This window comes from Mauremys reevesii, linkage group 8 (genome assembly GCF_016161935.1).
Source record: "Mauremys reevesii isolate NIE-2019 linkage group 8, ASM1616193v1, whole genome shotgun sequence".
NCBI classification, from domain to species: Eukaryota; Metazoa; Chordata; order Testudines; family Geoemydidae; genus Mauremys; species Mauremys reevesii.
The window spans coordinates 28958622-28980836 of NC_052630.1; the positions used below are offsets into that span (position 1 = coordinate 28958622).

Sequence of the window (22215 nt, forward strand, 5' to 3'; positions counted from 1 at the left end):
CAAGGTTTAATCATGTTTTACTAGGTCACCGTAGACCAGACACACTCATTTACAAACCTACATGCCAGGTCTTGTCCACAATGGTTAAATAACTCCATTTGGAAAAGGTTTTTTATTGTCCTGATTCATAAGGGCACTGCGCACCTACGGCTCCGACATACCTCACAGGAGTTAATACTGTTCAGCACCTCTGAAAACCAGGCCATAAATCTGTTTTCAGTAGTTCAAACACAGTTTGTGCATTTTGTATACAGGCATAATTAATCCACATAAAGAACATTTGGATCCTGGGATGAAAGTTGCTGTATTTTCATCAATTGTAAAAAGGTTATATTAAACATAAGTCAAAATAAATCAGCATTAAATAAAATGCATAGTATTTCTCAAAGAGGTGAGTTGCCTCAACAACGTCACCCTCTACTTTCTAAATGGCCAAGCAAAGGAAGACCCAGTGCTCCCATGGGTTGTTTTCAACTTTTTTTTTCTTTTCCAGTTCTGAGTGCCTCCCATATACAGTTTCTTGATCTCCCCACAGAGCATTTAAATTAAAGCCCATAACCGCTGTGTGGGCATATAATGAAAGTAACTGATGCTGCACTGATTAATCCATTACTCTCAACTGTTAGAAAACATAATGATCTCACAAGGGGCCTTATTCACTGACGTAGAGCAGTTGAGCTGTAATCTGACACCTCAAATTAGCAGCAAAAGCAACAACAGCTGGGATTTTCTCTCAGTATTTGTACCCAACTCTAAAGTGATTTGGCACCATATAAGTGTTATTTTTAAACACAACATTAACACAGCCAACTAACGTTTTAAATGGTCTCCAGGTGTCATGTAAAATCCACAGAAATAAAAACAATCAGTTGCCAATTTGGTTTCTATTCTGCTTTTATCTTAATAAACAGATTCACCATTAATCCTAGGTGATTGTTTTCTTTTTTCAAATGTGTTATCAAAGATATGAGAGGGTCTTCTATTGTTATCTCAGGTGTCTGGCAATGGAAATTTAAACAAGCCAAAGGAAACAGGAAAGAGAAAATGTCCCTTTTTGGAAATGTCTGAGTGAATAAGCTTCATGTGATTAAGACATGCATATGCTATGCAGAGCTGGTAGCACCACCTATTATTAAGGTTGCCTGACACTTCCCACTATAATACCCTGTTTTCAATTGCTTTATATCTTTTCCAAACTTACCATTTGGACTGAAATTTTCCATGCTGGGTGTCTGCCTCAGGCTGCATTTTTTCAGCCACTGGTTCAGCTATTTCCAAGAATAAGGCTAGGGAAAAGTACACTGTTTTGTCCCATGTTAAAAAATTCTGGCAACCTTTTCTCTGAAATGCTCAATTGCTCTGAACAAGGCAGGGGTCCAGTGGAAAAATAGTATGTTATCATGTAAATAAAGAACATTATAATGGATATGCACCAGGGGGCTAACTTTGGCAGGCATGAATTTGCAACCATAATAATGCTCTTTTACCATAGTGTTTTTATGTTCTCAATGTGTGTGCATACATGCACGTACTCACACACTTCGTGCACTGAATGTATTTTTCTGATTATTGCTGATTTATACCTTTGACATGATATTTAGGTTTCTCGTGATCTATGCCTTCATGATCTATGCCCTCCCAAATATGGGGAAAAATAAAGGGAAACAAAGAAGAAATGAATAAAAGGAATAGACTTCTAAAAATAGATCTTCACCACAAGTTAACACAAGTTAGGTACACTCAACTTTTGCCACTCAAATTAGCCTTGCTCGCGTAAGAGTGGCCACATTGAAAAATAACATTCAAGCTGCTGTGCTGCACTCACTCACGTGTGGCACTAAGATGTCTAGGGGCGTATCCCAGAGCTCTTTGCATTGCAGTAAGCTGAGCCACTCCGTGAATTCTTTCCCAATGAAGAATCTGTCAGTCCTTTCTGGGCACAGGGGGAATTGTGGGAAGGCATTAGAGGACTTAAGTGGTACTAGCCTGAGTCCATAATGCAGAGTGGTCTTGTTAGCAGCTGAGTTGTGCTATCTCAAGCTTCAGGCTGTATCCCCTGACCGGCCAGCCAACTCAAGTAAAAAGCTCCTCCACATGCTAACTAAAGGTTCTGTGTGAGGACAGGACTCAAGTTACAACTTGATTTAACTTTTCAATGATGTTAATCTGTAACCAAGTCTCAGCTGTCAGGGGTTTTCTGGAGAATTATGTTCTATTTCAGCTGGTTAACTGAAATTCCTGAGAGTTTGTAGGTTGGTTTTGCATTTGATTTTTTCATTTAATACCGAGCAAACAATGCTTTCAGCAATGAATTTACAAGAATTATTGTCTAGCCTTTTGAATAGGGGTTGCTTTTTGTCTTTCATGTATATTATATACATCTCCAAACAATTAGATCATAAGCCTGTCAAAGCACAGACCATGTGTTTACTCTGAACCATGTAACATACTGTGGGTGCTACAATAACAATATTATTAATAATACAAAATATTTTTATACATTCCTTCATTCTGCTATATCTTCTTTAACAGAACTTAATTTTCCTTTGTGATTGTTGCCATGTTTTAGAGTGTTTTCTTGACATAGGAGATCTCTTGCAATAGGGGCCATCATTTTCATATTAGCCATAAAGTGCAAATTTACGAAGAAATAGTATTTCCATTTTTGGTGCACACAGATGAGGTTGTGAAGGCTAGGACTATAACAATGTTTAAAAGGGGGCTGGGTAAATTCATGGTGGCTAAGTCCATAAATGGCTATTAGCCAGGATGGGTAAGAATGGTGTCACTAGCCTCTGTTCGTCAGAGGATGGAGATGGATGGCAGGAGAGAGATCACTTGATCATTGCCTGTTACGTTCACTCCCTCAGGGGCACCTGGCATTGGCCACTGTCGGTAGACAGATACTGGGCTAGATGGACCTTTGGTCTGACCCGGTACGGCCTTTCTTATGTTCTTATGTTCTTATGACATCTCAAGATGGATCATTCTTTACAGAGTCCATAAAGAGCTACTAAAACATAATTAAAAATTCTTAAACTTTTGAACTTAGAAGAAAGAGCTTTAAAATACAAGAAAGCATCCTCTATACAGTGCCAATTTAATCCAAAACTGTATATTTTTGTATTATGAGAAAGGCCTTCTTCCAGCTCCAATATAAAATATTTTCATTTAGTATGTGATAATGTCTAGCACAGGAGATCCAGTGGGCTGGAAAAGCATACTTGCCTATCAAAATAGAGAAACAAAAAAACAGGATACTGGAAGATGTTTGATTTAAGACCATGTAAATGCCAGTTCCTGGGTTTGCAACCACCAGAGCTCTCAACTCAAATGAGCTAATTGATTGTCACTGAGATATCTAAATCCTAGGCACAGCCATTACAAATGAAGTTCAGGACTTGAGGCATAGGGGAAAAATGACCATCAATACTGCAAAGCCTGTGGTAGAAAAGGTAAAACGTAAGACTCAGTGCTCCTTCAAACAGTTCACTATCTCAGATCATTATATTTACTATGTATATTCTATTATATATAACCAAGTGGATATAAACTGGCCACTAATAAATTTATGGTAGAAATTAGAAGACAGTTTCTAATCAACAGAGAAGTGAGGCTCTGGTGCAGCCTTTCCACAGGAGTAGTGGGGACAAACAACATACGTAGTTTTAGGATGGAATTTGATGCATTTCTGAATGGGATTATATGATGGGGTTGTCTGCAGCAGCAAGGGACTGGACTTGATGACCCAAAAGGTCTCTTCTAGTCTTACAATCCTAAACCTTTCTATCCTTGAAGAGGGACTTCAGCACAATACCTCTCTCCATTTTAGACCTAAGCATATGATGCCTTGAGTAATTCTTGTTCAAAGAAAAAGATGACTGATGAATAGGCAACCCAGTTGCCTCTTGTTGCAAAAGTATTTCAGTGATGACGTTTTCCCATCTTCCACCCTAAATCATTTGCTGTCCCCATTGTTAAACACCTTCAATCTTTCAATACAGGCAGTGCAACTCCACTGAAAGTGTTCAAGTTGCGTCTCACACTGAATTTCTTGTTTTAATTTGGGGTAAGAATAGTAGAAGTGCAGTTATTTTATAGACCCTTTCCCTTCAGGAATAAAGTCACTCTCACTCAAAAAAATAAGACAAAAATGGGAGCTAAAATAATTGGTTAAAAGTAGATATCTTAAATTATTGGTGGCTCCTTATGCATGTAATATGCTTGTCTTTCATCGAAGGACCTGAACATACAAAGTAAATGATAAGCCCATGACACTCCTGAAAAATGGATTTTACAACTATTTGACATGTGGGAGACTGAGGCATGGAGAGATTAAGAGTCTCATTTTACGCGGATTGAAGTCAATGGGATTTAAGCATATGAAGTGCTGTTCTGAACAGGGATGGATTTAAGCACATATGTGAGAGTTTTCTATGAAACTGAGGCCTTACGTGGCTTGTTGAAGGTCAACGCGACAGTGAAAGAGCCAGGGAGAGATCCTAGGAGTTCTGTTTCCCAGTTCTCCTATTTAACCATTAGATATCAATCCCCATTCGATCTATGTTTCATTCCTGAATGTGCTTCAGTTTTATAAGGCTGATGCTACATTAGACTCCCAATTCAGCTCCATCAATGGGGCCGATGGCAGCAGCGCTGGTGTAGCCAAGGCTTCACAGGCACCAACATTTTTACTCCTCTGTTGTCTAACCTTTGCCACCAAACAACGATGATGATAAAAATACGGAAGGCCATTGGCACCATGCTCAAACTACTGCCAGCACCGGTGGAGCTCAACTGGTGGTAAGCACAAGGACCACATAAGATCATAAGACCGACAGTGGCCAGTGCCAGGTGCAGGTGGCCTGAGCCAGTGCCCCTGAGATCCCAACAGGCAGCTGCCTCAATCCATCCTCCATCTCCATTCTCTCTCACAATCTCTCTCCAGAAATGAGACCATCCTTCTCTTACCCATTCCATTCCTCCACCATGCCATTCATTAGTCATCTCCAATTTAAACATCCATATTTGAGTTTTCACCTTTTTAACCTCTTCCTCCTCTCCTCCATTAGTCTTTCCCTTTTCAAAGAACTGTGCAACTTCCTTGTTTCCTTTAAGTTCCTTAATTTGTTTATTTTTTATTTGTATTTTATTATTTTGTTTTATTTATTATATTTATAAGTTTTCCTTTTTCACTCTCTCACTTTTTCTACATAACTATTTCTTTAATCTACTCTTCACACCTCTATCTCCTCCTCTTTTCCTCTTTCCTGTCCCCTTCCTCCTCTTTTCAATCTTTCCTCTTCTCTCTCTCTCTCTTCCCTCTTCTCTTTTCTTCCTCTCTCTCCTTTTTTTTCTAGTTTTCTTCTTTTTTTTCTTCTTTTTTGATCTTTTTCTTTTGAGGAGAGACAGATGAGATGTGGAGTATTTTTATATGATATATATAATATATATTATATAATCATTTATATATTCCTTATCTATATATTCTCTATTCCTTTTTTTTTTTTTTTGCTTTTTGTTTCTCTTTTGCTTTAGATCTTCTCTTATCCTCCACTAATTTCTTACTATTCTTTTTCCTGACTCTCGTCCCCTATCCATTTTGTATCATGTTGTATGTATAGTTTTTGTTATTTTTAGTTTTGTGTTTTTTTTTATATTTCCACATTAATTTTTATTTTTGCATTTTTCATTGCCATTTTAGTTTTTTTTTTTTTAGTTTCAGTTAGTTCTTTGAGATCTTAAGTGGTTCTAATCTCCTATCTTCATCATCAAACTTTAGTTATTCTCTGTTGCCCCTTTTTTTGCCTCATCTTTCACTGTTTTTGAATAAATTTGGTCATGAACTGATGAATTGATTGGAACTAGGACTGACCACTCCCTACCTTGAAATAATCCCTTATTCCCTCCTAATCCCTACCCATTGTTCCCTGTCCTCCTTCCCTCCCTCCATCCATCCCCTTTATCCCATGACTTCCTTTTTATCATTAATAGCTTATGACTTTTTGGTGACTGACTTGGTGACCTTGTTCTGGAAAGAATTTCTGGAAATCTCCCCTTGTCCACATGTTTGTTGACCTCTGTTGTTTCTCTTAATAAAGAGTACTCTAATAGATTATTTTAGTAAGATTTGATTTCCTTTTACATGTTGACTATTTTATATTTTTTTATGTTTTATGTTGTTTTATGTTTTATTTTATTCTTTACTTTAATTTATTATATTTGCCCGGTCTTTGCTGCCGATACCTAGACTTAATTGCCACCGTCCCCCCAGCCCTTTTTAGAGCCCTTTTTTTTATTGCTAACTTACCAGCATTGGGTACCACATTGGGTAAACAACATTTAACAGGTAGGTTATTTTCACACATGAGTCATTTCAGTTCTCTTTCTCTTCAGAACTGGTGAATGCAGAACTCTCCTGTGTTGAGTTTATCAATTTGTTGTTTATCAGTTAACCAAAAACCCAAAAAACTCACTCACCTCCATCAGTCTGTCTCATCTCTGTCACCAAAGTCAGTCTCTCAGCTCAGATCCTCCTCTCTCATCTGAAGAGTGAAGACTGATGAAAAGAAGAAGAAGAATAGTTTTTTTTGACTTTTTGATTTTATCATCTTTTTTTTGTATTTTTGCCTTTCAAGAGGCCCCACTGGTTGTTTAGCTGCTTCCTGCTTCTGATGTACTTAAAAAAAATTTTGTTTTTTTTTTTTTTTTTTTTGGCTAGCCGTTCTTTTCTCCTCTTCTTTTTTTTCTCTTTTCTTCTCTTTGCACTTTTTTGTTGTTGTTTTCTTTCTATTTGCCTTCACTTTTTTTGACTTCACTTTTTTTTAAGTCTTTTTTTTCTCTCTTCTTTTCTTCTTACATTGTTAAGCCACCACGTGGCTCTTTTTTTTTCTTTTTTGTTTTTTTTTAATTTTTGGGGTATACATTGAAGTTGGGCCTCTATTATGTCTTGTAAAAAAAAGGCTTAAACTTGAGCAGATTTCACTTTAGTCACTGTACTGTAACTTTTTTTCTCTAACCCCCCTTTTTTTTATAGTTCCCCCTTTTGAAATTAAAGGCCACAGTGGTAGCAATGGTATATACTTTTGGGAGAAAAAGACAAGTGAAGACAAGGCTTAAGGGACTAAATCATTCTCTTTCTAGGGGATATTGTTCATTCAAGCACTTATTCAATCATGGGTCTCTTTTAAACAAAAATCACCAATGGTACTGAACTATGGTGTTCACGCTGGATTATTTTTTACATCCATTTCATCAGGATCCTCTATTTAAAGTCAAAGGTGCTTTCAAGTTGTGATTCCAGAAGGGGCTGTGCAACTAATTCCAAGTCATTATGTCTGGAAAAGCAAGTGTCCCACCTTTAATTTCACTATGAAAACAAGAGTACCTCCTCTTTAGAGGACTCCACTATTCTATCTAGAATACTTAATGCCATTCATTGCTAGCTACCTCGGCAGCAACTTCATGGTACACTATGAAGTACTCCATAAAGCCTCTCTCACTGAGTGAAAGCAGCTCTGTGCTTTCCCCTCCATCCTGTTGCAATTAGTCAATATTGCATTCTTCCCTGATACCTGTACCCAAAGATCTGCAGAAATGCTGGTCTTATCTTTGCAATCTTCTACACATCACAACCAATTGCTCTCCTAGACAGAAAGTGAAACTTAAACAGAAAATCCAGTTGTAAAAGGATCACTGCAAAGGCAAACTAAAAACTTTTTTTATTTGTTTGGGATCAATATTATTCACTTGTTTTGTTATATTTGTTGGCTGTTTCATTTTTTTATTTTTAAATAAAGTGTGTTTCAACAAATTATTTTAGTATATTTAATAAAAGCACAACAAAGTCTGGTTTTACTTACCTTTTCATAAAGAGGAGACTTCATGAATTAAAGGTTTGCATAAAGTGTTTAAGTATTTCAGTGTAGCACGCTGAGAGAGATTATGTTATGGATCCAAGCCTCAATAGTTTAATAATTGTGTAAATTATTCTGACAAGGGGAAAGACAACCACACCCACAGTCACCGAATAAGCTGTATTATAGCAGTTTTTCATGATAGTACAGTTGTAGTGGCATGGATGCTTGCATTTTGACATCTAATTTCCAAGCATTTGCAGCTCAGCCATAAAAATGCACTTTAGGTTGTTCGTATATTATCACCAAATTTTTACATTCAAAATTTTGGTGAGTGAGTTTATAACTCAAACACAAACCTCCACACAAAAACACAGATTCATTCTACTGAATGCAGAACTCAACCACACCTATTTGACTAACTATAAAATTTTAAAGTTATTTTTGTATTTTGTTAATGGTATCACATAAGTTGAAAACAACTTCTCCTTCCTGTAGGGGTGCGAAAAACTAGTTAAAAATCATATGGTTTAATTCTTGCCTAAAACAAATCTGAACCAGTGAGTACCATCACTGCACCCAATCCAATGCCCATTGAAGTCAATGACGGACTTTCTACCAAATTTAATGGTCCCTGAATTAGGCCCTTGCAGTCTATTGATTTGGGCAAGGATTTTCAAAGGAGCTAAGGGGATTTAGGCACTGAACTCTCTTTAAGTTTCAATGGGATGTGGGCATTTCAGTCCTGTAGGCTCCTTTAAAAATCCTGGACTTGATCAAGAATATGCTCTTATCAATAATTATTTTGTAGATCATGTTTTATGTAACACAGTGATCACCTGTAAAACAAAACAAAGTAGAATTTACCAAATGGTGAGCTTTCAGCAGTGCCCCCTGTACATTATCATTCATTATATATTACAGTTCATGAGACTGATTTAGCTCCCACTGAAGTTAATAGAAGCTGGATCAGGCCCTATATGCATAATTCATTTAAAGCATACCTGAATACATATTCACAAGGAAGACCAGCAAGAAGAGATGAGCTGAAGGGCACTCATGTGAATGCCTAGTTCAGAGCCACAGCCTCTGGGCAATGTAAAAGAGAATCTCAGCTTACATTTTAAAGAGTTATTTATACCCCTTTCCATAGCAGAGACAACCTTAAAAATGTAAACCAAGTCAAAGTAATGCAATCCAACTGCTAGGTTTGAAAGGAACAAGCAGCTGGACTCCACTTCTGCAGCGAGATGCTGGGGGAATCCAATGATCAACATGCCGCAGTTCCCAAATAGAGAAGTCCTATAGTATAAAATCTATTGAGGTCTATCTATTCAATTGGGCTATACAAAGAGAAATTCTAAATAATAATCATAATAATTTTCTAATTTAATTCAGAAGAGAATGGTTTCATGCTTCCAGTTATCTTTTTTTTATTTTAGTTTCTGTAAGACTTCTCCATTGATGAGCACACAATTGTTTTGGCAAAACAAGTCAGCTGAGTGGTGGGGAATCTCCCAATAAAACACCTTCCCAAAATCCTCAGGTCAACCCCATGCATGGTAGTGTGATTATAGCAGACACAAATGGTTTCCCTTTTCAGGTATAGAGAAGGATCGCAAAAATTGTCTTGTATACCCACTTAAAAATGCTACGATTGTGTCTACTTGTTAAAATGTTCCCCCTCTCCAAGGTTCTCCCTGCACCAGCTGCCGCCAGTTGCCGCAATGCGGCATTGTCTGCTATAACTGAAGTAGCCTGCATGCCCAACTTAGGCCACTAGGAGCATAGAGGGACAAACTCTCAAGCTCTATACACCACATTGCCAGCTACACCAAAAAGCATAAGGATAACAATGAGTAGGAGGTGGGACCAAGATAGTACTTAATTAAGTGATACGGCTGCAGCCCACCTCTTCCCCCCACCATTCTTTTCTTATCAAGCCTCATCCCAGAGTCTGAAGAGGAGGTTTGGGAGGAAGTCTAGAACCCCATTCCCACCTGACCCTCCACACTTATGACAGAAGACTGGCTTTCCCCAACTACCTGCTATGATCTGCACCCCCCACAATAGACAAGGGGGACATGAAGAACCAAACAGTGAAATGATGGACGGATATGAAATGGGGAGGAAAAAATGACACTGATTTTTTTGAAGGGACTTGAGAGAGGAAAGGAAATGTGTATTTTACCCAGTGAACACCACATGTATTGCCAAGTAAGACAGAACATTTCTCAGGAAGCCCTTTGTTAAAATTTTAGGTTCTAAAGAAGTACGTATAGCCCTCATGGTGAAGTTACATGCGTTGTACATTAAGGTTGATATGTAGACTATTATAAATACATACTAACAGATGGGGCATGTGTCTCACACTGAAACTGGAAATTTAGAACTTGCATGTTCAAACATTCACATTGGAAATGTTATCATTTATATAGCATGGGAAACTGCAAAACAGACCTTTGCCAAACCCAGGCACAGAGGCAGCTATTTGTGCCATACACATTCTTTTGGGTGAAAGTGCAAAGAAGTCTGCACTTAGATACTAAACTAAAAATGAACTGTTTTTGTAGTAATGGTGCTTTAGGCAAACCGTGTCTAACTTAGAAAGTAAAAAGTTAAAAATCTGCTAAAAATATCACCTCGTCCTGACTAAATTTCCTTAAGGTGCAGCTTGCCCAATTGCCAGAGCCAGGAGGCTTCTTCCAGTCCCTAAATGATTACAAAAGTTAGTTAATTCACAACCACATGCTACGCGCAAAGAAACCAACCCAACTTAAATACTGAATACTCACAGTGTTCCATTCATCTTCAGTTCACAAAGTAAAAACTTGCAAAACAAAATAGAAGCTTGAATAAATATGAAACAGTCATCTGATGGTGAATATTCTGCAAACATGAAAAGAAGCTAAATAAATGAAGTCAACTATTCCTAGTAAATTATTTGCTCAGCTCTAATAGCTATACACATGCACAACAGGGTATTAACTCCGCTTTGGATGATTTGCATCTCAATGTAGAAATGTAGCAAGTATTAGCTCAAGCACCTCACCTGATTTCAAATGCCATCACAGTAGATGGGGAGAAAGGTTGTTTCTGAGATAAAATGGATCCAAGCCTTACAGGATTTTATAGATCAACCTATCTTGAATTATATCCATGAGCCAATAGGCTGCCTGTGCAGTTGGAGAATTGCTGAAATAAACTCCCTGCTGGTGACTCCGCCCAGCAGACTGACAACCTCATTCTGCACCAACTGGAGCTTGTGAGTGGGCTTCAAGGATAGTCTCATGTCTGCTGCATTGCGGTAATCCATGGATTACTGTGGCCATGTCCAACTCGGAGACAGATAGTTACAATCACCCTCACTAGACAAAAAGGGAGGAAGGCACTTTTGGTGACTGACACCAGCCAAGATTTCAGAAGTAGAGGGTGTGAAAGGACCTCCAAACTATGCATCTCTAGGCAAAGGGCAGGTAGATGTTTTCATTAAAAAGTGCACAAATCCTTCCTCTGTACTCTCTAGAGCTTTCTGCCTACTCATCAGTCTCACCTCTACCTTGTTTGAATTAGAGGAAGATTCCTCAAACTCAGTCCAAATCCCACCTTTACCAGGCTCTAGGAAACTGCAGACACAACGGTGTGAGGAAAATGAGACAGAGATGGATATTTGCTGAATACTATTGGTGCTGCGGCTCAAAATATTCTGCAATCTCCCTCAGTGCCTCCTATGAAATAACAAAAAGCCTTGTAGAACCTCACTTAGTAAATCCTATGGGACAGATTATCAATTGTCCAAACCTCCACTCCAAGCTCTCTAAAAGCAAGGAGTGGAAATACACAAGAGCAATACAGTCTACCCCAGCTAGGGTCTATGTGTGATCCAACAAAACCTTAAAGTCAACGGTATTTAAAGAACATCAACATAAACATTTGTCCAATGTTAGTACACAATGAACATATGTTTAACAATAATTCACCCAATAATGTAAACTCCTCCAATTTATATAGGATTAATACACCTCTACCCCGATATAATGCTGTCCTCAGGAGTCAAAAAATCTTACCGCGTTATAGGTGAAACCGCGTTATATTGAACTTACTTTGATTTGCCGGAGCGCGCAGCCCTGCACCCCCCCAGAGCGCTGCTTTATCGCGTTATATCCGAATTCGTGTTATATTGGGTCGCGTTATATCGGGGTAGAGGTGTAATATTAATTTATCATGTTTTGATGTGTTTTCTTCCTTTATTAAGGCTGAAAATTACAAAAAAAGTGTTCTACCAAAATTAGGTTTGTGATAATGTTATTTTAAAATTAAGGGTCATGCTTCCATCCTTAACAAATCCTCTTTCACCTTCCTTTCTTTTAATAAACAAAACAGCACATGCTAATTAAAGAATTGAGCATTTTCCTTTCTGTATCCTATCATAACATACGTGTGATTGTCTCATTAAAAATTCTCAGTTTTTCCTCTGAATTTCTTGTGTGCATGTGAATATATTATACAAATATAATTTTAGATCTATTTATGCTAAACGGATATTTATATACAAGTACAAAGTTAAACAATAGACAAATCTGGGATTGCCTTCTTTTAGATCAAAAGCAGCCTAGAATTCTGCACTTGCAATTTTGTGCCGATCAATTAATTGGAGAGGCCTTTTTCAGGCACAAATGTACCTGATTTGCAAGCACAATTTCTATCTACAAATTAATTTCTTAAATGTCCATATGCTACCATTTCAATCACCAATTGGTTGGAGATGCAAAATTATTGGCCTATCTGGAAATTTTTGGAAGCTTTAATGTCAAACATCATACAGACTTCGGAATCTCAGCAGCTACAGTTTAAAGTTAAATATTCGGCATGGTGGATGGTGCGCTGGACCCACAACTCTGCTACAGGGAGCATCCTAGATACATTCTTTTCCACCATATTCAAAATTTAAACTCAAGAGAGTCTAATTTGAGAAGAATCAGGGTTATTATGGACTAAATGGGGGAATGAGTGCCTTAGTCCTAGAGCCCTCATAGAGGTGCCAGCACCACTCTCTCTCTTATAATGATTGGGATCCAGGTCAAGCGCTTGTACTGTCCGCAGCTGTGGCAGTATGGCAGATGGAGAATGACAAAAAGCAGATTCCAGGCCATTTAGAACTTTATAGGTCATGACCAACACCTTAAACAGCACCCGGAAACTGATAGGAAACCAGCATTGATCCCAGAACAGTGGAGTAATGCACTCCCAGCCATGTGCGCCACTCAGTGAGTGCTGCTGCATTCTGCACCGTCTTCAGTTTTTGAAAGGTTTTATGGCGCAATGCTATGTTGAGCATGTTGCAACAATCTAATCTTGAGGTGACAAAGGCTTGAACAACAGTAGCAAGGTCTGCATCAGAACGGAGAAGTTGCAACCTGTTGGCCACGCAGATGGTAAACAACTGACTGGGTTACTGCTGCGCCATGATCATCCAACAACAGTTGGGAGTCATAGCTGGGAGTTCTGGTAACTAACAGCAGATCCACTCCCTCCACTAAGGGATTCATAATTTACCTTCCCTAGCTACTTCCCCCAACACCACCTCAGTCTCATCTGGATGGAGCTTCAGCCAGCTCACTCTCACCACCACTCTCCCTCAACTACACATTAGCTAAGATGTTGAACTGCATAGTCCAATTCAAATGAGTGAAAGAAACACAGCTGGGAGCCTTCAGTGATAAATTGGTCACTTACATCAAGACTGACAGTCAAAGTTAAAAGCTTGCCCTATGTTTCCTATACAACTGATGGAAATACTATATCAGACAGAGGGGAGGAAGGAGTAGCAAAGTAGTTACAAGATGAACAGAGCCTGCAAACGAAAAAACTAATATCATGGGAAAGCGAGTCTGGCAGAAGTCCCTGGCAGGTCATAAAAACAAGTCCCTCTCAGAAATGTATTTTGTTCTTGATTCATGAATATAATAGTTCCAAATTGGCACTGCTCTTATCTTGATGTGTTCTGCATCCCTAAGGGCTCCTGGGTATTATTAGTTTAAAGGCGATAAAAACACCATGATAGTGGGGGTAGGTGGGAAATGAGCACAGCATTCAAATATACTTCAGTAAGTCGAATCCATCTTCTGTAGATATAGGATATAGTTAGGCATCAATATTGATTTTTCATGGACATGGCTAGAATACTAATACTAATAGGACTAACAAAATTACTAGTTAAAGTACTTATGTGAATATACTGAACCCATCCATAAAGCAACTACCATTAAGACCATAACAGGCTTGAAAGACTCTTACAGAGAGCCTCTCTTCCCCCTTCTTATTTTGTTTCTGTTGGTCTTGATATAAAACCTGTCACCTTGGTGCCATCTGGATATTGTTCCTCTCACCGTACACTGTACTTCCAACCTCACATTTTTGAAATATGTTATACAACCAAGGTTATCTCACATTTCATTTCCATACTGTTAGCAATAACAATAGATGTCTCACTGAAAATTTTCATCAAATAACATTCCTTATTAAACATTAAAACATTCCACACACCCCTGCCTCCCCGGTGCAGAATTCTTCATTTCCAATTGATACAACATGCTAATCGCACACATCAGGGTTTCAGTATATTTCAGAAAGTTCCCAGGACTGGAGAGAAAGTCCTCTACTGCACAGATTTCCTGTTCCTCTTATCTCCAATTTGATTCTTGTAATGAAAAGTGCAACAGCAGCCATGCTTTTTGGGACCGCTGCTCACTCCTTCACTGTAGAGATCTACAATCAGACAGAAACTGATGGGGAAGGACAGTTACTGGGCATTCTCGTAATGCTTATCACTGGAGTAGGTCCAGATAGCTAATGAAGTAGAGAAAAGAGGAACTAGCCACCTGTCCAGTGATACCTCTATACACTGGGGCAGTGGTACTTCACCACAGCTAAGTCTACATTTGTTTCATCTCTGGCTGTCCTGTGAGAGTAGCTTCCTGTCATAACTTGGAGGTGGGGGGGATAGAAGCCTGGTGATACTGTTAGAAAAAGCTTGTATTCCAAATTATTTTGGATTACATGCAATGGGATTAAACCGTATAGTCTGATTACCCACACCTTGTCACTAGTAACTCCTTTTGAATGTTTGTTTTCATCACGTGTCTTATGTGTACAATTACTAGTCAAGAAGTTAATAGATTTTTAACCCAAATTCATTATGAGCCTAACTGTATTATTTTCCATTTATTTGTTATTTTAATTCAACTGCACACAAGCATGAATGACTAAAACAAGAATTATACATACAATTTATTGTGAAATCTAGTTCCCACTACAATATTCTGAGTGCACTGTAGCAGTTAAGAATGCACCTCACACAGTTCAAATTTAATCTTGATTGCCAGAACTGATCGTAATTTGCAGAAAAATAGAGCAAGAAATCATTCTCGTGGCATTTTCAGGCTTTCATTAAGCTATGACATCTCATATATTTAGAATTATGTCATGACTTTAACGCCCTGCCTCTCAAGATAGCTGAAGCAAATAAAATGCTGAGATATGCCTGGCAAAGCATTTTGTAAATAAGTAAAACTGGCTCTCTGTGTGTATATACACACACATATATATGTGTGAGTAATTATATGTGTGTGTGTGCGTAATTATAAGCAGTAAGACTGTAAACAGAAGAAAACTGGAAGAAAAAATAAGTTATGCTATATCTGAACACCCTGATTCATGCTCACAAAAATGTTTCAAGTTTGTTCATCTGAAAATGCATTCACTGTGTATTATAATCATACAGCTGAAAGTTCACTGTCATAAGAGGCAAAAGTTATTTAACGAGTTATTGTGGAATACTGTGTTATTTTACATGTTGGAATATTACCCATGGTAACTTGTAACTCAAGGTAAAGCTGTTGAATTCTCAACATAATCTGTGGCAACAGAAATGGATTGAAGTAGAAAGTCTGACTAAGACGCCACAATAATATATCCTCATTCTGCTTGTGAAAGTTTCGTTGCTTGTCAACGTGTGTTTTACACGTAGTCCAAGGGAACCATACTATCCGAATTTAAACTGTTCTAGTAGATTCTGATGTGTTCTCCAGAATACAAGCTTCCATCTAAAGCAAATTTTAAAAAGCCAAGTGCATGATTTGGATCATATTGAGATCTCCGTATTTCATAGTCTGCATAATGAATACTTTTTGAGATACCAGGTTCCAGTTCATTATCTGAGTCAGAAAGAAGACTCCAATGCTCCTTTTTTTGAATTTTCATTTTCAAATTGTGTTTATTTATTTGATAGTCCCGAGCACTTTTCGCTAGGTTTGAGCTTTGGGACCTGGAAAATATTTTTCATAGTTTCTTTTTCAGATCAACGCCTACTTTTCAGACACTTACAAGCTAATGACTAGAACTGAGGTTCTGAGTTTAGTTTTTGGTGCTCAATTCATGTATTAGAAAATTTCAGGCATGATTTAGGTTTGCTTTAGAAATCTGGCTGCTAGGGTTGGGATTTTTTCAAACTTTGTGAGTATACTGTGGATGTATTCCACCCTAAATGTCTTTTAATATTGAATGCCTCTATACACAGTTTGTTGTCCATTAATTTAAACAAGATTATTCACACAAGTAGGACTACTCATGGCAAAAGGATTGGAAGGTTTAGTCCACAGCTTGGAAAGCCTCAGAACCCAGGATGAGAGGCATAAGATGAATGAGTAATTATAACAGTAATTAACAGTATTAACAACGTACCAAGAACAAAACTGTGGATTATTAGAACTGCACAGTGAGAACAGTGTGTTTGAAATGACACTCTTAGCACAGTTTTCTTTGGGAAAACTCTTGGTAATGTGAACTAAATTGAAAAATATGCTGTGGTCTTTTTGTTCCTTTCTATATTGTGAAATCTGCAACATTTAGAAAGTTTTCAAGCTCCAATTTTCAAAGCTATTTCAAGTAACCAGATCCTCAAAAATCCCAAGATTTTAAGCATTTCATTGCTGCTGATGATAGCACAAACACCCAGCTAATATTCACATTAGCTTGTCCAGTTTGGATGGACATACTGAACTCACCCTGACATTCATTCTTGTTGAAAGGATGTCCCACAGGAATGAAGATGAAATTCTGAATGTTGAAATACTTGTGTCATCTATTCAATATTCTTCGGATTAATTGGCTAATCAAGATGTCTGCTAACACCTTTACAAATAAGGATAAAAATGGCACCAACTAAAAAGTGTTGGACTCCTGGGATATGGATTGGAGGATGTTGAGGTTTGTTTTGTTTTTTTTAATGAATCCTAGCCTGTCGACAGCTAAGCTGGTTCAGTTTAATAATCTAATAAATATTTCTGAACGGTGCCGTTGTGTCGTATGGCGATATCTGGCATTATAAGCTAAGGACTCAGTGGAGTAGAACAGAAATAAAGAAAACCAGCCTATAGCAGAAATCACACTTTTTGTTTGGTGGGAAATTCACATCAATTTTGTTGCGTTTTCACTTTACAAATGCATATCAGTTTTATATTTTATTATGATTTTACTCATAAGATGCACCCTCCTTTGAGGCTTAAATTGTAAAATTCACTTTTAAGTCTTCCTAAATTTTATCTAATTGTAGTTATCTAATTGTAGTACTAATATATGAAGCTTCCTGTACTATTGTGTCATAACAACAAGAATCCAGCCACTCCAATATATTTCTATTTTACTTCAAACCACTATGCTGGCACATTATTAGTAAGGCTTTTGGAGATCCAACAAAAGCCACATGCAAGAACCAGTGATTCATACTGATGAACCGGCACAGGGCACAGTAACAGCAATGCAACTTGGCAATTTATGCCACAAAGTCTGAAGGGCACACTACTATATGTGCCAATTAGAAGTTTGTAAGCATCCTAGTACATACAATCACATTCCTTAATTGAGATACAGGTATCCCAGGCATTAGCACAATACTGTATAAACACATATTTTGGGTAGTGCAATTAATTGCAGTGACAGCCCAATTTTAACCTTCACTCTGCCCTGTTTGGTGCTAGTTTATTAATGAAAAGAGTTTAATGACAAGTTTACTAATGGCAGGAAGAACTGATGTTAAATAGGCTCTTACACAAGCATCAGAACCTCTCTCTGAGAACCAATAACCCAAAAAATCATATCATGGGGCTCTCTATTCTCAGAGACAATTGAATAATTTCCCTTCCAGTTCCTAAATCTACTTGGAGAAGCTCATCAAATTCCTCTTCTCCTTTGATGAGTTTCAATTTGGGAAGCAAATGCAATAAAGAGATGGTACTGCTAAAATTTAGTATAATAATTTATTTTCTGTATAGCACTAAGAATGGGCTAGATATGTTAAGCAACTTGCAAAAGCACATGGCCTCTGCTCCCGAAGTGTTTATAATTTAGGCAAGAATTTACCATGTAAACCAATCTGTGTACATTTTGAGAAAGACTGAAATATTTTAGTTTGTGGGAAAAATAAAAATGAACAAGGCTGCATCATTTGGTATCACTGCAAATTGCTCTAGTGAACAGTATTTGTCAAAATTACCATGTCTCCATTATGGGATGGATTATAGGTTAGAACATATTTGCATACAATTATGTAGTGGTGACTGCACTAGGGAGTGGTCACTTGATCTTCTTCTAGTTCCACTGTTAACATTCTTTCTAAGCGCTGATAACTTTTTGATCTTTGACTCTTTGTAACAATATTCAGGATGAAGGTGAGACATCTCTTGGGAAGTTAAGCCATTTGTTTTGTTTCACAGACTTGACGTGCTCAAAATTGCTTTGAAGAGCTTAAATAAAAATTTCAAACTGGGGATGCAACATAATACTGAGGATTTTGTGCCTGTAAGATAGATATCTTAAAAATTACTTAGCGCCAAACTATTTTCTCATCTCATAGAATTAAGACTGATTTCTCCCATAAAAGCATGCCTATGTTGAAAATTAAAACTGCAAAGAATAATTGCTTATGGCCAATTCTAAACACAGAGCAGGTTAGAACAGATTCTCCCCCTCAGCAATTATTTTGATTTGGGGATGGTTTAGAATCAGGCCCTTATAGACAGATAGATAGGTAGATAAACTAATTCATCATTTGATCAGCTCTGATAACAATGGGAAAGAGAAATATGTTGCTAAAAACGATTGCAGAGCCTTCAGTTATTAGACTATTATAGTACAAATATCATGTAATTTGCTAGTCAACATACTTTGTTGAAAGTAATAGCACAATCTAGTGTCAGCGGATGTCTTATGCATCATCCTTGGATAAAGAAAATATATGTCATCAGAAAAAATATTAGAATTGAACTTATTCTTTGTGTAAAATTGGATCATGCTTATGGTAGCTAGTGATGACTTTAAAAAAACATCACAATAATCCTTTCAATCTGGCAGAGAAGGAAAATGTTATTGTGGGATGTCATTACCTTTTCTAACAAATGCTATTAATTCAAAAGAAAGGTTCTGTCTTTCTAACTGTATTCTTCACAAAACAAGTTTCCACCTAGGAGATCCTTCAAATACCTAATGTGAGCTCAACACAAGAGATAAATAGTATTAGGTCAATCACAACATGTTTATTATACATCATGGCTTCAAAACTTGATAGACAAAGACAATAAGTATCTAAAATGACTATCCTAGACAAACAACCATGGAAACTAGCCGTAGGTCATTTAGAGCCTGATCCTGCTTCTACTCAAGTTGATGGAAAGACTCCCATTGGTTTCAGAGTGAGCAGGATAGGGCAAGAACCCCCTGTTCAAACTCCACAGTTGAATTGTGAGGAGTTTGGTTATTATTATAGGCTCTCCATGTACTGTCCTTTTGTGTGCCTGTCCTCGTAATTCAAAAGGCTCTATGTTGATTCATCTCCAGTTTAATTTGCCTCCACTAGGCATGTGCACAGTTTAACCAGCCAATATTCCACTGTTTGCTGTCATCTAGCTAAGCAAAATCTTTTCTGGTAGGCTGGCTGGGGCCTTCTCTGCTGTAATTCACTGCATATAGTTATTACACTGGACCACTCTTACTGCCACTTCAGGTGCTAAAGGGTTTGGTTTTTTTTTTTTTTTTTTTTTTTTTTTTTGCTTTTCTTTTCTTTTGCGCCAAAGAGTTACACATCTGCAGAAGTGTTAATGCTCTTAGTTTGGAAGAATTAATTTTCCAACCACAGGGAAGTCTTTGCCCCCGTTTGTTTAGTTAAGCAGTACACTAGAAAATGCATTATTGCTCAGATAAAGTAACTACGTTAGCACTAGTCAAATTATTCTATGCCTAGATACTTAAATCTATGTAATATCTGATTTTACAAAAAAAAATTAAAGGAACGCATAAACATAGTTTGTATGTTTGAAGCTCAAAATCAGGCTTCATTGTTGAATCTAATTTAAAAGGTAGTAGTATTCTGCTTATTGTCATTCCGCTATTTCACTAAAACCATTCAAAGGATGCACTTTACCAAAGGTTGGGAAAACATTAAAGACTGTGGTATTGTTGTACTGTAGCTTTAAAAGAACAAATCTTGGCATGATTCTGGTTCTCCAACTGGGACCTTCCCCATAAGCTAATGTTGTGAGCAAACATGGCAAAGTCCCCTACAACCCCCCCACACCTTTTTAATTTATATTTTATTTTACACACCCTTTCTGTCTAGATCAATTGTGAGATACCGCTAAATATTCTTCTCTCCAAACCTGTTACCCATCCTCTACTCCACATTACACATATATGAATAGGTTTCTGGCTGTACATACTGTACATTACATGGGCTCTGGATGTTATTGAACCCTATCTGTTTCACACAGCAACAAATATGGCAATTTCTATGCTCCTCAGGAGCATCAGCACAGAAGTCCTCTTTTGTAGTTTAATTAGCAGTAATCTCCATCTGGGGGAGGTGAGACATTTCACTTCGCTGGTTATAACACTTTGGCCAGGGTAAGGAGACCAAAAAAACCCCACCAACCTCTACATTTAATCAGCACTGCAGCATGGAGAGAGACAAACACACAGACACACAAAAGAAATCACAAAGTCAACTCACAGAATCTCCAAGTCACGCAGGGCTCTGAAGGCTCCATCTTCAATGCAGCTGATCTGGTTGTTGTCCAGTTGCCTGCAGGAAGGAAGGGAAAGTATGAAGGTTTGCTGGGTAACTAAGCTGCCTTAAAACACCAGGTTCCAATCTTTCCTGTCACTGAGGTGTCCCTCCACCCCCTTGCAGTCTTTGCTCGTCCCCCAGGAGGAGGCTTGCTCATAGCCTGCCACGCTGCTCTGTCTCTTCTCACTGACTGTCTGAAAGAACTGCACAGTACAGCACACTGAAGCCTGTCAGGTCTCAGTAAATATTAATTGCGCTTTTTTTTTCTTTCTTTCTTTCTTTTTTTTTTTTTAAGGCAGAAGGGAGTAATTTCATTACATTAGGGCATCCAATCCATTATGAGCTTTTACCGTCATGTCACTGAAACAATTTCATTAAGCTAAAGGCCTGTAAATCATTGGAGGTCACTGCACTGCCCTCTGCGACCTCCCAGAATGCCTTTTTTTCTTTTACTGGAAGTTGCAGTCCTCTGTCCTGAAAGTACTAAATCTCAAGGCTTTATCTGCCCAAGAGCTGCAAGAGTGCGTGGGGAATATACCAATTCCAAATTAGACTCAACTAATCTAATTTTATAGTCTTTTTATTATTCTAAGCACCAAATGTCTGTGGTGTTAGAGGCTTCTCTCTATTGTTACTGGTCCCATCTGGTTGGCCATTCTATTGAAAGATTTTTCACTAAATACAGGTTCTGCCTAACTGTATCAGTGAGATAAATCCATTGATAGAAAATATTCAAGAAATTGTGTGTGCGCGCGCACACACACAATTACAATCTTAATAATGTAGTACTTTGCTATGAAACAAGTGTAATTTAATACACCTAAGATTGATTTTTCACATTTATTTTACCAAGATATCTATGTTTAAATATATTTTACAGTATTTGGGAACATATGGGTACATATGCATACATGTGCATTTCAACTAAAAAAATATTTTTTCCTGCTCCATGTGCTTGAATCAAAATGTAAATCACAATTTAAGGATTTAAGTCCTTATGTATCTGATAATTTAAATTACACTGTAAAAAAAACCCGTATTATATGATACTGTATAAGCTATACATACATTTGAATACAATACAGACATTGCAAAAGATGTGAATACACACCCCTTGTTCTGTGTGGTCCTTTGCCTAGACCACAATGTTGGCAGGACTGTCTGTTCTGCATGTCTGTATAGTATTTAGCACAATGGTGCTATGATCTTTTGGGGGTTTATAGATGCAACTGCATATTAAGC

At 37.6% G+C, this 22215-nt stretch overlaps 1 protein-coding gene across 5 annotated transcripts in view; it reads right to left on the reverse strand.

Annotated features, from left to right (window-relative positions):
• Window positions 1–22215, reverse strand: part of SLIT3 (slit guidance ligand 3) — a 781907-nt gene that overhangs the window by 286524 nt on the left and 473168 nt on the right. For 3 of the 5 annotated variants that reach the window (XM_039485327.1, XM_039485326.1, XM_039485332.1), the window contains one exon: window positions 20917–20988. In XM_039485327.1, coding sequence (XP_039341261.1) covers window positions 20917–20988 — 72 coding nt within the window. Of the gene's footprint in view, window positions 1–1829; window positions 1898–20916; window positions 20989–22215 lie in introns of those variants that run through there. The other 2 variants (XM_039485331.1, XM_039485329.1) reach the window with 2 other exon arrangements.